Source organism: Rutidosis leptorrhynchoides, chromosome 8 (genome assembly GCF_046630445.1).
Source record: "Rutidosis leptorrhynchoides isolate AG116_Rl617_1_P2 chromosome 8, CSIRO_AGI_Rlap_v1, whole genome shotgun sequence".
Classification (NCBI taxonomy): domain Eukaryota; kingdom Viridiplantae; phylum Streptophyta; class Magnoliopsida; order Asterales; family Asteraceae; genus Rutidosis; species Rutidosis leptorrhynchoides.
In genome coordinates this window covers 15,459,506-15,474,456 of record NC_092340.1, presented here as the reverse complement: position 1 = coordinate 15,474,456, position 14,951 = coordinate 15,459,506, and the positions used below count along the sequence as shown (strand labels likewise).

The 14,951-nt window shown below is 37.6% G+C and overlaps 2 protein-coding genes across 2 annotated transcripts; one reads left to right on the top strand and one right to left on the bottom strand.

Annotated features, from left to right (window-relative positions):
- The first annotated feature begins 381 nt into the window (after positions 1–381).
- Positions 382–4,911, top strand: LOC139861461 (uncharacterized). Its single transcript, XM_071849850.1, has 3 exons — positions 382–576; positions 2,601–4,261; positions 4,351–4,911. The coding sequence occupies exons 1-2, from the start codon at positions 427–429 to the stop codon at positions 4,212–4,214; spliced, it is 1,764 nt and encodes a 587-aa protein (XP_071705951.1). The 5' UTR covers positions 382–426; the 3' UTR covers positions 4,215–4,261; positions 4,351–4,911.
- An 8,559-nt stretch (positions 4,912–13,470) lies between these two features.
- LOC139863191 (uncharacterized) lies at positions 13,471–14,388 on the bottom strand. The gene is made up of 3 exons (XM_071851839.1): positions 13,965–14,388; positions 13,774–13,892; positions 13,471–13,680 (listed from the first exon to the last, which is right to left on the bottom strand). Exons 1-3 carry the CDS (start codon positions 14,386–14,388, stop codon positions 13,471–13,473), a joined length of 753 nt encoding a protein of 250 aa, XP_071707940.1.
- Positions 14,389–14,951: the final 563 nt, after the last annotated feature.

Here is a 14,951-nt window from a genome sequence, read left to right as displayed (position 1 = left end):
TTAAACTTGTAAATTTCTCATTTATTACATTATTATGATAGAGATTGATTGATTAGAAAGTAGAGATAAGTAAGTAATCTGTTAGGTTAATTGGGCTGATTTTTAAAGTTATTTGGGCTGAGCTCTTTAAATTGTTTGGGCTGAAAATGGTTTAAATAAACTATCAAGTGTTTTTTAACTTCACATTTTTATCTCAGAATCTAATCTAATTTTTTTAAATTACATCCGAGCTACCTTTATCTTCTAGTCTTCAACCTCTCTATATCTACCGCACGATCAAATTGTCACGCAAATATATGGACGGTCCAGATCTGTTGTTCGTGTGTGAATGTTCATCAAAACTCTCTGCGGACCGTTTCACTGTTTCTTTCTATTCATTTTCATATTCATTTTTGTTGTTGAATCGATCTCCGTGTGATTCAGACGATGGAGACAGAGCCGAAAGAGCTATTTGAAGCGGCGAAGAAAGCCGCCGACGCCGCCGTAGATTCTTCGTCGGAGGAAGATCGATGTATTGATGCTTTAAAGTCTCTGCAGAGTTTTCCTGTTAATTATCAACTTCTTGTTTCCACTCAGGCAAGCTTTTATTTTATTATCGTTTATTACGTTATTAATTTGTTTAATTTTGTATGGATGATTGTGATTCTATTATTGTTATACATGTGGATATGTATATGTATGATTGATTTAAATTTGAGGTCAATTATAATTACATTTTCAAAGCCCTTGTGCTTTTATAGATTTGGAAAGGTGTCTTGTTAATTAGTTATGTTTTAAATTGAAAGTTGAGCAATCATGAAAATCTTTTCAAGGTTTAATAGGAGTATACTTCATATGAAAGACTAGGTTATTGTTGATATCAGTTATACATGATTTAGAAATTGGCTACTCTTTTCTCTTCTTCGTTTGATTAGGGAAGTAGTTATCAGTACAATTGTATGGATGCTGTATTGATTTCTGAGTTGGAAGTGATACACAGTTATGGGAATTATCTTTTGTTTGAAAGCTTTCATGATTTTTGAGCTAGAAATGATACAATTGGATCTATATTTTCTTCATATGGTGGAATATTAAGCTAAAACTTTGAAGTCTCATGCCTTGAATGTATGCAATTGTTACGAAGCATGTGCATGGTTAAGGTGGCTAGGACCAGTCCAATGCCTTTATGTTCGACTTAAACTCTAAGAAGTCCGTGCTAGTACATAATCCCTAGTTCTTGTTTATCGTTTTAATACATTCGGTCATGTAATGAATATTATATTGTGACTATTGAATCATTGTGTGTGTGCGTACTTTAATTTTTTAAATCAATAGTTAAACTGTAGACACAGTCGACCGAGTGAGTTCACTCACTCGACTGACTGAGTCAACACAGTCGACCGACTTGTAAGACAGTCGGTCGTGGGTCTCTAATATTAGTATATATACGGGACTCAACCTACGTTGTTAGGTTACACATCCCATTACCCTATTGCGTGAAGTCTCTCGTCCTCCAGCCGTTCCATACATCCAACCACCGAATACCCACGTTTAGTAGTCGTTCTAATCTAGATTAGAGTCTAGGTTCGACCAATTCGACCCCGATACGACCCGTATTCGATTATACCTTGTTCTATTGTTATTCCGCCATTAGAACGAGTTCATACGACCCTAAGGTCCATAGCAATTCGTCTACAAAGTGGCATCAGAGCCAGGCCAATCCAAGTGGAATCCAAGGTCATTGCCACTCGTACCACGTATGATCTGTGGAAAGGAATAGACAGCTTGTCTTTCCTTAATGTTGGTAACTACTACTGCCCTAAGTTAGTCAAAGAATTCTTTGCTAATATGACACTTGATGATGGTAGACTGAAGTTGGACAGCCGTTTAGATGGACTTTTGAGGAGTTTGCTGATTTGTTAAGGGTTCCACACAGGGGTATTAAAGCATATTGTCCTAGCAAGAATCTTAGGAAGGTGCCTAGTAGGTTTAGTGATTTAGGGTTTGTGACACAATTGTACAAACCAGGTTATGAGTTTAGTGAAGGTAGAGTTGAAATCAAGGATAGTGACATGCGAGATGATTTGTTGCCTAGTTTGAGGATTATAAAGAGGAATGTTACTTTTAGGAATCCAAGTGATGATGTGCTAAGCGGTACTGAAGCAATTCTTCTAATGTGTCTCGAGGAGCGTATCAAAGTGAATGTGGTTCATATCATTGTCCAGATTATGAAGGACATCCTCGATTCTGATAAACCACTTCCGCATGCCGTTTCACTGCGTCACCTGTTTAATAGTTGTGACTTGATTGAGGATTCCTATCCATTGAAACCTGTGCTCAAAGATTCGATTGTGGGATGATCTATTAAGTTTTGTATTTGGATATTTATTAAGTTTTGTATTTGGATATTTATGTTTGTTTAAATTTGAAAATGCTAGCTTGTTATCATTATGTGTATGAATTGAATTTGTAATAATTCGACAGTGTTAATTTTGATTATGATTTCGTTTGTCTGTGATTTATAATTGTTTATTTTAAAAGGCTTTTGAGATTATTTCATTGTTGATACCCCATGTTACATGGAGGTAATTTCTAATATCTTTTCTTTGAGTTTTCTGCAGCCAGGTACAATGTATGAAGAACGACGACAATCTTCTGAGGAGGATACTGTTGAGATTCCATGGTCAAAGGACTTGCCTAGACTGGAAGCAAGTTCAGAGGGAAATGTACTAGCGTGTGTTGATGAGAATGGTCCAGAAGCAAAGAAGGAGTTTGTTGAGATCATTACTTTTCTGAAGCGCTCAAGAATTTACAAGGCTATTACTGTGGAGCGTACTCCTTACTACTCGCATCAAAGATTGTTTTGGGAAACAGCTCAAGTTGTTACTGAAGGAGGAAAGAAGGTGATAATAAGTTCGATGAATGGTATAATAGTGCGAATCTCTGCACAAACTATAAGGGAAGAGATCGGATTCCCTGATGATGATACCATGCCGTCTTCTCTACATCCGGTGAAAGTTAGGAGGTGTTTAAAGCGATGTGGTTATGCTGGTGACATCACCAAAGCCGTTAAACGTACACGATTTTGTCGACAATATCGATATCTGACGTACGTGTTGCTGAGGTGTCTGAGTCCGATGAAAGGAGGATTTGATGAAATGACAGAGAAATATTGTTCTATGTTTGTTGCGCTGGTTCTGAACGCGAAATTCAATTTTTCCGAGGTTATCTTCGATGGGATGGTGCTAAATGTGAAAAGAAAGAGCCATCTAGTATTCCCAAGGTTTATGCAAATCATCTTAGACAAGCAAGTAGCGGGACTCCAAAAGGTTCATCAAGATGAGATTAAACAGCTGCATCTAAATGATCAGACATTCAACCGGATGATGCAACACCGAAAGGGTGCTCCGGATATTCCTGTTAAGCGTTTGATTGGACATTTGATCAATCCCAATTATGTGTGTCCAGAGGGTATCGCTTGCCGACATGAGGACAGTACGTCGGGTACTGAAACTGATATTAAAAGTATCTGCGATGAAGAGGTTAATCAACCAACTCCTCCAAAGAAATATGTTCAACAGCTTACCGATGAGGAAGATACAACTGAGTTAAATGCTGAACAGATAGAGGCTCTAAAGCGAAAGATGGCTGAAACTCCAAATGTTACTACAAGGCCGAGACAGAAGCGCCTGAGAATTTTGGTTACAGTTCCTGAAGGTGGATCATACTCAACTACCAAGTCTCAGCCTCGTACAGATCCATCTGCTACTGCTGCTGGTGGTACTAATGTTGTTCAACCACAAACACATCAACAAACTCAACAAACTCAACAACAACAACAACAACAACAACAACAATCACAGAATGTGCCTGTAACTGGTGCATCACTTGATCTAGCTACAATCGGTATGCTGGGTAACCGTTTAATTCAGCTATCAGCCGATTTCTCTCAATTTCAAGCTAAAGCAGCAGCTGACCAAAAGAAACATGATGTTGAGATGGCTCAGCTGAGAAACACAGTTGAAAAGCAGAAATTGAAGATAGAAGAGCTAGATAAAACTGTGAATATTCACGCTTTGACAATTTTGGGTGTTCAGACCGAGCATAGTAATCTGACAAAAAGGTTGAATGAGTGGGAAAAGAAAGTGCTGATTGAAGATGAAGAATATGGTGTTGATGGTGTTGATCCCCATGGTGTGGATCCGTTTGGTGAATGGAACAACAGTGAACCTTAGGATCAAGCTCTTGAAATTGCTAAAGGTTATGAAGATGACCATCCACTGTACGTCACTAATCTTAAAGTAATAACTCTTACTGAATATTTAGCAATGCAGGATCAACTTAATCACATTGCTGTTTATAATGATTTAGACGAGGGGGAGATCCCCCACAAGATGAGTAAAGAAGAGATCGATAGGCTGTGGCGTGAAGAGCAAAAACCTTATGAATCTGCTAACGCCGGGACAGCCTCCACATTTTCAAGGACTGATCACCTTGATGATGATTCTAGTGAAACAGAAGCGGTAGATGAAAGTGATGACAGTTTTGATGAAGTTATCATTGAAGATGAACACGTAAGCTTATCCACGATATGATGGAGTTAATGATGATGAGCTTCCTACTTTTGCTGAGTACTTTAAAATGGATGAAGAGTTGTTAAACCGAAAGTGTGAAGAGAAAGAGAACTGAAGTTTTGCCGGAAGGGTTTTTACCGGTCAAGTTGAATAAAGAGAAGGTTGAAGTTTTGGAAGAAGAGTGGAAGGCTTCATTGCGTATTCGAACGTATCTGAAGAAGCCTGCAGTTGAATTGAAGTTCTTGTTTATCGTTTTAATACATTCGGTCATGTAATGAATACTATATTGTGATTATTGAATCATGTGTGTGTGCGTACTTTAATTGTCTAAATCAATAGTTCAACTGTAGACACAGTCGACCGACTGAGTCAACACAGTCGGACCAACTGTGTAAGACAGTCGGTCGTGGGTCTCTAATATCAGTATATATACGGGACTCAGCCTACATTGTTAGGTTACACATCTTATTACCCCATTGCGTGAAGTCTCTCGTCCCCCAGCCGTTCCATACATCCAACCACCGAATACCCACGTTTAGGAGTCGTTCTAATCTAGATTAGAGCCTAGGTTCGACCAATTCGACCCCGATACGACCCGTATTCGATTATACCTCATTCTATTGTTATTCCGCCGTTAGAACGAGTTCATACGACCCTAAGATCCGTAGCAATTCGTCTACAGTCTGCATGGGTGCTTTTAGAACCATGCGAAATACACATTAGGAAGAAGTTGTAGTACACATGGTTGCTTTTAGAAAATGCCTAGATACGTGCTCTTTAAAAGTTCCAATTATTGGTCACTGGCTTATGCAAAAAGAGGGGTTACATCGAAGTTTGAACCTTAATTTTTAGAAACATTGCTCAATGTGCTATTGTTCTCAAACAGGGTGTTACAATCTGCTACTCATCCCAATTAATAGTTGAACGATAAAGTAGCCTATCAGTTATTTTTAAAATAGTTTTATGTTGAAAGCCGTATGTGGCCATGCCCACTGCTTTGGGCTTAGGTTGTTACACGAAGACAATATGTAACCATTGACTTTAGTGATGTGCCTGGTTAATGACATGATGTTTCAGGATTACCTTAATTGTCTTAGGTGGATAATGCAACTTAGGCGTTGTGCTCATAGGTAGACTAGTAGATGGTGTGTGTACCTGCGTATGTGCTTGTCGTTTAGTTTTTCATGTGTTGGTTAACGATTAGAATCAAGATATTTTTCTCACATGTTAATGCATTCTCAAACAACATAAATCAATAAGACTTTTGGCTTTTGAGCTACCGCTAGTTTTTTGGTGATTTGATATGTTCTTTGTACATTTTCTCTTTTCCTTCCATTTAGAGGATTGTTGTTTCAGGATTACATTGACCGTAAATGGTGTTAGTATTGAAATTTCTTATCTGCAGTCCGTTTAAAAGTGACTTAAAAAGGTTTTTGATTTGTTGATTAAGGTGCTGTTTGTTGTTTTTTAAGATATTTTTATCTGAATGTCTACGGTCAGTTGAAGACATTATTGTATCTTATGTCTTCAGAAAAAACAAACAGTCTGCAGTAAATCGTCTGCGGGCGCCCAGGCACAAGACATAATAAGATATGCAGACTAAAAAACAAACAACACCTACGTAACCTACATCAGCAAGGCCAAATGTCACACATTTCCACATAGCGAAATGAGAAACTTTTGACTTGTTTTTAAGAATTTAAACAATTTGGTATATATGACTATTATATAGTTTGAAACTTCATAAAACAGGAATGATTTCAGGTGGGCAAGCGTCTTCGCCAACTAACAAAACACCCAAGAACGAAGATCAAGTCACTAGCTGCTGAGCTGGTTGAAATATGGAAAAATATAATAGTTGGTAATTCGAATGTTAATATTTCACACTTGTTTTATGCGGATCATGCTATTATTTTATCGGAATGGAATAGAGTTAGTTTGGATAATACGTTGGTGGCTCTTAATGAATTTCATTCTATGTCGGGGTTAAAAGTAAACGTGGCTAAATCGCACCTTTATGGTCTTGGGGTTGATGACTTGTTACTTGATTCATGTGTGCTTGATATGGGGCGCTCGAAAGGTACATTTCCTTTTACTTATTTAGGTTTACCTATTGGTGTCAACATGAATATTATTGCTAATTGGAAACCTTTAGAAGAACGTTTTCGAAAAAAATTGTCGGTTGGAATGCCAAACTTTTATCGATTTGTGGTAGACTCACTTTAATAAAGGCGGTGTTGGGAAGTATAGGAGTTTACTATTTATCGTTATTTAAATGCCCGGAAACGGTTCTTGATAAATTAGAAAGTTTGTGTGCCGGATTTTTTTGGAGAAGTACCGAAAGTGATAAAAAAAAATGCATTGGGTGGCATGGGAACAAGTTCTTAGTTCTCATGAAAAAGGGGGGGGGGTTGGATATTGGAAGTTTACGTTCGTACAACTATGGACTTTTGTTTAAGTGGTTATGGAGATTTGTTAACTCTCCAAACTCGATTTGGGCTGTGGTTGTGAAGGCGTTATATGGGGCTAAAGCGGGGTTAGATGGCTTTTTAATCCCGTAAAAGGTGTATGGTCTAATATTATTAATTCGTTTAATAAAGTTGAAAGTAAAGGCCTTTACCACCTAATGTATTTAGAGCTAAAGTTGGTAACGGTCGATCGATTCTATTTTGGAAAGATAATTGGCTCGGTAACTGTTCGTTGAAAGATTTATTCGGTCGGTTATTCCATTTAGACGAAAATGAGGACTGTTTGCTCGCGGATAGGCTCGATGCAAAGGGCTGGAAATGGGCTTGGAAACGCGATATTGGGTCGCGAAACTTGGAAAAGCTTGCTGACCTGATCGCAAGGGTTGGAGTGGTTTCACTTTCGGATTCGTGTGATACGTGGCAATGGTCCCTTGATAATAATTCCGAATATACGGTTTGTGTCACAAGGTTGTTTTTGGATGATAAGTTATTACCTTCTTGTCCCATTGTTTCCCGTTGGGTTAGATGTATTCCCCGAAAGGTGAATATTTTTATTTGGCGTTTGGCCCTTAATAGAATACCGACCAGAGTGATTTTGGACCGTCGAGGTGTTGATATTGATGATACGGGCTGTGTTTGCTGTTCGTGGGGGATAGATTCAGTTTCTCATGTGTTCTTTGATTGTGATCTAGCGGTAGACATTTGGCGTAAATGTAGGGTTTGGTTAAATGTGCAAATGCCGACGTTTAGCTCATGGGTTGATTTCACGAGTTGGTTCGATAACTGGTCTTCCAATGAAGCTTCGAAGAATAAGTTTTACTCAATTGCAGCGGCGTTGCTTTGGTTTCTTTGGAGATTCAGAAATAGCGTGGTTTTTCCCGGCGACAATATGAAGAAACATTGTTTATTTGATTCTATTTGTTCTTTGTCGTTTTTATGGTTTTCTAGTAGATCTAAATGTAATGTATTTTGGAACGATTGGGTTTTAAAGCCTGTGTAATTTCCGATTTTTTGTCCATCTAGCTGCTTGCTAGATGGGTTTTTAATTAATAAAATTTTGATGTTCCAAAAAAAATAATAGTTAAAGAAACATCAAAGAATAAAAAAAAAAGGGGATCTTGGATACTAAAGATTCTGTAAAATCTAGTCATGGACCCGATACACCTGACAAAAAAGTTCAGAGACTAAACTCAATCAAGGCTGACAAACCTGGTCAAAGTGCCACGTCATCATCCTCTTCCGAGTTAGTACCGCACCGAAGCTGACTTCACTTGTTTATTGCAAAGATCCCGTACGAGACAAAATTCGCGAGCTTCTTTCAGAGGCGTTATTTAAAGTGCATGGGGAGATCGATGACGTGTTACGGGACGAAGTGAACGCGTCTGATCCTTACAGAGTTGCTGTTTCGGTTGAGTCAGCAATCTTTGAAAAATGGGGACGACCTAACGGTTCACAGAAGTTTAAATACAGATCAATAATGTTCAATATTAAAGATCCAAAAAAAACCCGGATTTTAGAAGGAAAGTGTTGCTTGGGCATGTAACGCCAGATAGGATTTTGGAGTTGACCCCTGATGAGATGGCGAGTACTGAAAGACAGACGGAAAATTTGAAAATAAAGGAGAAAGCTTTGTTTGATTGTGAACGTGGGTTGCCACCTAAGGCTACAACTGATGAGTTTAAGTGTGGACGTTGTGGAAAAAGGAAATGTACTTATTATCAGTTGCAGACTCGAAGTGCTGATGAACCTATGACAACGTTTGTTACATGTGTAAACTGCGATAACCATTGGAAGTTTTGTTAAGAAACTGAGATGAACGGATCTGATAAATCTGTTTTCTGCTCCAGTTTGTTTTAGGTGAGATTAAATCTTGAACTGTTTTTTTCTTTCATTGAGTTATTAAAAGCATTTGTGTGTCTGTTGTTATAGATGTATCTTTGTATCATGTCAGTTAAGGCCATTGTGATAGGTTACCAATATTTGAAACGTTTAGGGTGCTATTGATAGAACTGAATGGTTAAGCGCAGAATGATTCATAATCAGAATGATTCAAAGGTACTTAATGACAATAAGCTAACGAGCAATGTTAATGATGTAAAATTACCTTATTAACCTTTCATATCAATTAAAACTAAATATAGTTGTTTAATAAGTGTTCTTGATATAATTTAAAGAGGATATTATATGAAAGTTATGTGCTTAATGGTTAAAAGAGTATTTGGATGTCAGAAATAAACATAGTTGCTAAACATAGTTGCTGGATGTTTCAAGTCATCCTTCCTATTTGTTGTGTTTATGCCTGGTTTTCGTTGTCTTTAATTATGTTGAGACATTTTGGATAGGAGTGCATTTACCAAATCTTTGAATAAATAATCCAAATTGCTAAATCATACTATAGGATTAACAATAAGTACCTAGTGCCAAATTCATTGCCAATCTTTATTACTTATATGGTATACAAGTTTATGTATGCTTGTATACAAATACACATTTGATCAATTGGGATGTGCAGAACTTGTACACTTATACCTTAATACAGATAAACATATTCTTATGATCGTTTTTATATTGTCGACCCTGAACTGAACCCATAACACCCATAACCTATGGGGTTACCTCTATACTGCTAGTCTTCATTTTTAGGTACAATGATGAGGCTGGTGATGATCATACTTGATTGCCTGAAACATTTCCGAACTTTTATAAAAAATTCCAGCTCTCCTTTTATAATCCATGGCTTCTATTCCATCATCTTTTCCCATAATTGCTTCCATCTCCATTAACTCTACTTTTTCATTCAAATCTTCGCATTCATCTTTCTTTTCTTTAACCGTCTCGTCTTTTCGTTTACTCTCTGGTCTCATAAACCGGTCTCCGCCGCTACACTTTACAACTACCCCACACTCATTCTGCCACCGCAATCGTTGCCGGAGTATCGAGCTCCGACAACCAGAACCATGGTGGCTTTTCGGTTGAAAAACAATGGCTGAGATTGGTGGGGTTTGGAGGGCATTTGGGCAGAGAAAATGAGTTTCCATTGTTTGATAGTTGGAGGCGTTAAGAGGATGGGTTTTTAAAGTGATGGGACGGTATGGGTTGAGGTGCCACGTGGCAAGTGATGTGTAGTGTAGAATCGTGGCAGGAAGTGTTAATAGACATGTAGATTGTAGGGTTTAGGACACGTTTTGAAGATTCTTGGTTGGTTAGTTGGAATTTTTTTTTAAATGGTAATTTTTACAAACAGACTTGCAAAAATGGAAACTGAAACTAAATCGTTGCAAAAATGGTAAAACCGAACTTCCAAAGTTCGGTTTTGGTCAAAACCGAAGTTTGGAAGTTCGGTTTTGGTTTTTTATTGATTTTGTCCGTTGAATTGGTGACTGGATTGGCGACGTGGCAAAACCGAAGTTCCAAATTTCGGTTTTGGTTCTGTATAAATCCGAACTCTGTAACTTCGGTTCTCACACACAATTCAGTTCCATTGAGAAAAAAAAAAAAACTTCGAAAATCCTTGAATTTTTATCAAAAAAAATGGCTCAAACGAACCAAGTACGTGCTAGATCGGAGCCGGTTGATAGTTCTTTATTATTTTTACAAGTCGAAAGGAATCATAGATCGTACGCGGTATTTACAAAGAAGCTGGACGAGGACACGTTGATCAAACCACGAAGAGCTGATCTGAGCTTTTGGCAGCATATTAAACAGCTACCAAACGAAACAATTAATGAGCATGTGCAGGTGTATCTCGATAATGTGGGTTTGGGTTTACTAGCTAAATTGGGTAAACAAAGACTGGATTGGTCACTTGTTACTGCTATGATTGAAAGTTGGCGCCCGGAGACGCATACGTTTCATTTACCGATTGGTACAAAATCATTACCTTATATATATATTAATCATTTATTTTAATATATATTATTATATCTTCGCTATATTTATATTTATTAGTTTAGTCAAGTTTTTATTAGATAATTGTTTAAAATACTATTTACGAATATATAATATTACATAATTGTTTAAAATAGTATTTACGAATATATATATATATATATATATATATATATATATATATATATATATATGTATGTATATATATATATATATATATATATATATATATATATATATATATATATATATATTATTAACTTAGTCAAGTTTATATATATATATATATATATATATATATATATATATATATATATATATATATATATATATATATATATATAATCCATATTAATATTTGTAGGAGAAGCAACTGTAACGTTGCAAGACGTTCAGGTTTTATTTGGTTTACCTATAGACGGGGATGTATTCTCCGGTATTTGGTATGAAACAAATGATAGCGATTGGATACCGTTTGTTGAAATGTACTTAGGGATCTCCCGTCAGGCTATTGGTAATAGGGGTACACGTAGAGGGAGGATATTAATTTCCGTTTTAATTACGGAGTTGAATGAAGAAGTTGGAGACACTATCGAGTCTCACCAACAGCGGGCTAGAGTATATATTTTAGCTATGATGGGTGGCATTCTATTTTCTGATGCTAATGCGTATGATGTCCCTTTGAGTTTCTTGCACACCATCGTGGACTTGAGTCCAGCTAATCGTATTAGTTGGGGTAGTGCGGTTCTCGCACATCTTTATAGAAATTTGTGTAAAGCGGCCACAAACTATGAAGCCAAGGCCATTAATGGTTCGCTACTTTCAGTACAACAGTGGGTGTATGAACGAATTCCATCCCTCGAGCCAATTCTCAGAACTGATGTACGAAAGATTCCAGAGGACTTGCCACCGAACCAGATTCCACTTATTCCAGCACCCTATGGTTCTAGGTAAGAGATCATTGTAACTTTAAACCTTTAGTTATTGTAACTATATTCATTTGTATGTGTTATTCATATGTAGGTGGCATGGTAAACGGACTAACAAAAATACGCCAGCACATGTATTGTCAACATATCGCTCCCTACTTTCGGCGTTAACGCCTAGACAGGTAACACTTATTTGGTGTGAAACTATAGAAGCTATGTTAAAGTCAAAATATTTATTAAGTATTATAATATGTTGATGCAGTTTATATGGCAACCCTATGATGATGAGTTATTCGCCCGACTACTCGAGCAGTGCACAGCTGACAGACCCTTATGGTCATACCGTGGGCCTATTATATTCTGGGCTACTATTGAGACACATCTACCCGATCGGGTATGTAGGCAGTTTGGATGGGGTCAGCCAATTCCAGGCATTGAATACTTGCTTCCCGCTCAGACGCATCATCAGTTGCACAAAACAAACCTTAGCATGAAAAGAAGTGTTGATATGAGGGCTAATGCCCCCCAAGCCACGTACATCGCAGAATGGAATGACCGAGCCAACTGTATATTTGTTGTTAGAGATGGTGGGGGTGTCAGTAGGGGTTACTATGACTGGTACAAGGCTCGCACTGTTGTGCACATTACAGATCCAGGAACCGACGAGGGTACCACCACATATCCTAATTGGGCAGGGACTACCAATGTCTATGTAAGATACAATTGTGTGATATTTTAATTATTTATAAACAATAACCTCACGATCGATAATATTGGTTTACTTTTAACTATATATAGGAGGAAGGGCTTTGGAGGATGCAAGATATGGCATTTGCACAAATGCAACCTAACAGTCAACCTAACCCGCAAGCATTTTATGACATGCCACATAACCTACTTTCATACGCGCATCACCAACAACCAGATGCTCCATTTGAATACTATCCATCACAAAACTTCGAGTTCCCGGCTTATGATTACGGTGCTCAGTCGCATTATCATGATCCTCGCCAAACCTATCCTAACCCTCGAGACATATACAGTACCCCTCGAAACACATACAGTACCCATCAAAACATCTACAATACCCATCAGAACGTCTTCAACAGCCCTCCAAACATATACAATACCCCGTTGAACACGCATCTTGGATCATCCTCTCGGACCCCTCAAGATATATATCATGGATCTTCCTCTCGAATCCCTATTCGACCATATGTAGGTGCCTCGTCCTCTCGAAGCCCTCTTGACGTGAGTGTTTCTGATTACCCACTTGAGGATGAGCCTGTCGAGGATTTAACCACAGGCGATGATGAAAATCGGGAACAACTACCGCGGAGGAGTACAAGGCAATCTGTCCCAACAAGGTGCGGAACTGGTCATCACCTGCGATATATACGTGGGGGACGTCATGGGCACTGATTAGTTGTATTTTATGATGATTTGGTTGTAATGTTTATCTTTTGAACTTGTTTAAATAAATTCGTTGCGTTTGTGATATACATTTAGTATCGTTTTTAAACAAAACTAACAACTAGTTTAATTTAAATAACAATAACAACATATAACAATACATTATTTAAAACAACAATAACAATAGTTTATTTTAAACAACAACAACAACACAATGCTCTACGTAGATCCACCGTCTTTGAAGAACACCTTAATTAACGCCTTGCGTGTAATGTTAAGGATTTTAACCTTCACACTTGGGCAAAAGATAGAGCAATTTTGTAGCACCTGAACAGCTCCCTCACGTATGCCTTTTACACCTTCATACTTCCCATGTACACCATCGATGATCTTGCTAGATACTGATCCTCGAATAGTACCCGTAGTGTTCTATTAAACATAAATGAATATAGTTACATTAACCTGTTTTAGTCAACGCAATACAAATATGAAAATATACATAAGTTAGTGATCTAAACTCACTTCGAGCGTTAAAGACAGATCACCGACACAATTTTTCTCACAAGTCTTAACAACACCAACAACTTGATCAGCTGGTAAAAATCTACGTTGTCTCAAAATGCTCGCTATATCAGATCTACCTGCAGTTACAACAATACACATAAATTGTTGGCTTATGGTTTCAATAATGAGTATACAATTTTGTTGTTTACCTCCGTACGGATATGCAAACTCCATCACGCGTAGCCACGGATCCAGTGTAAACGAATCATTCGCTTCATGTCTATTGATTATTTCCCTTACAAAATCTTGCGTATACATGTCATCCACAACGTTATTCTCGTTATTTCGAAGTTCATACGCATCTTGAAAAACACCAGCGGGTCCAGGGATTCGGTAGGATAATTTGTTCTTTTTGTTAGACCCGGAACCGTGAAGAACAGGTCGTTGTGGTGAAATAGGTTGCTTTTGTTTTTGACGGTTAAGTTGGGGGGACTCTAAAGGTCGGGGGAATGGTGGCAACTCGGTGGGCACCAATATGGTTTGAGTGGGTTTTGAAACTGATACAGATTGAGTGAGATCGGAATCATCAATATCAAGTAGGTATTCCCATCCATCGTTCTCATCATTGGCCATTTTTTGAGAATGTGATTTTGTGTTTTTTTTAGTTTTCAATTGCTGATTTGAGTGAAAATTAAAACTCAGTTTGAGGTGTTTGAAATGTGGTTGTGTAGTATGTGATGTTGTAATTGATAATGAACATTCAACTGGTATAAATAGATGTATAAAACCATAGATTTCGACCTGCAAAAGCATGATTCGGCTTAAAAGTGAACAAATTAAAGCAGGACTCAAAACCGAAGTTTGAAACTTCGGTTTTGCTGAAAAGCCTGCAAAACCGAAGTTTCAAACTTCGGTTTAGGGCACGGGTGGCTAACCTAGTACACTTGTCTGCCAGGTCACTGTGGAAACGAATAAAAAACCAAAACCGAACTTCCAAACTTCGGTTTTGACCAAAACCGAACTTTGGAAGTACGGTTTTACCATTTTTGCAACGATTTAGTTTCAGTTTCCATTTTTAAAAGTCATTTTGAAAAAATTACCATTTAAAAAAAAAAAAATTCTGGTTAGTTGGGTGCTTGAAAAAACCAATTTGGCAAGCACTGCCCGCCCTATTTTATATCTATCGTCACCCATGA

Coding starts and splice junctions, on each gene's coding strand:
- LOC139861461 (XM_071849850.1), top strand. CDS start 427: ATGGAGACAGAGCCGAAAGAGCTATTTGAAGCGGCGAAGAAAGCCGCC. Junction 577..2,600: donor AACTTCTTGTTTCCACTCAG/GCAAGCTTTTAT, acceptor AGTTTTCTGCAG/CCAGGTACAATGTATGAAGA.
- LOC139863191 (XM_071851839.1), bottom strand. CDS start 14,388: ATGGCCAATGATGAGAACGATGGATGGGAATACCTACTTGATATTGAT. Junction 13,893..13,964: donor GTTTGCATATCCGTACGGAG/GTAAACAACAAA, acceptor TTGTAACTGCAG/GTAGATCTGATATAGCGAGC. Junction 13,681..13,773: donor ATCTGTCTTTAACGCTCGAA/GTGAGTTTAGAT, acceptor TATGTTTAATAG/AACACTACGGGTACTATTCG.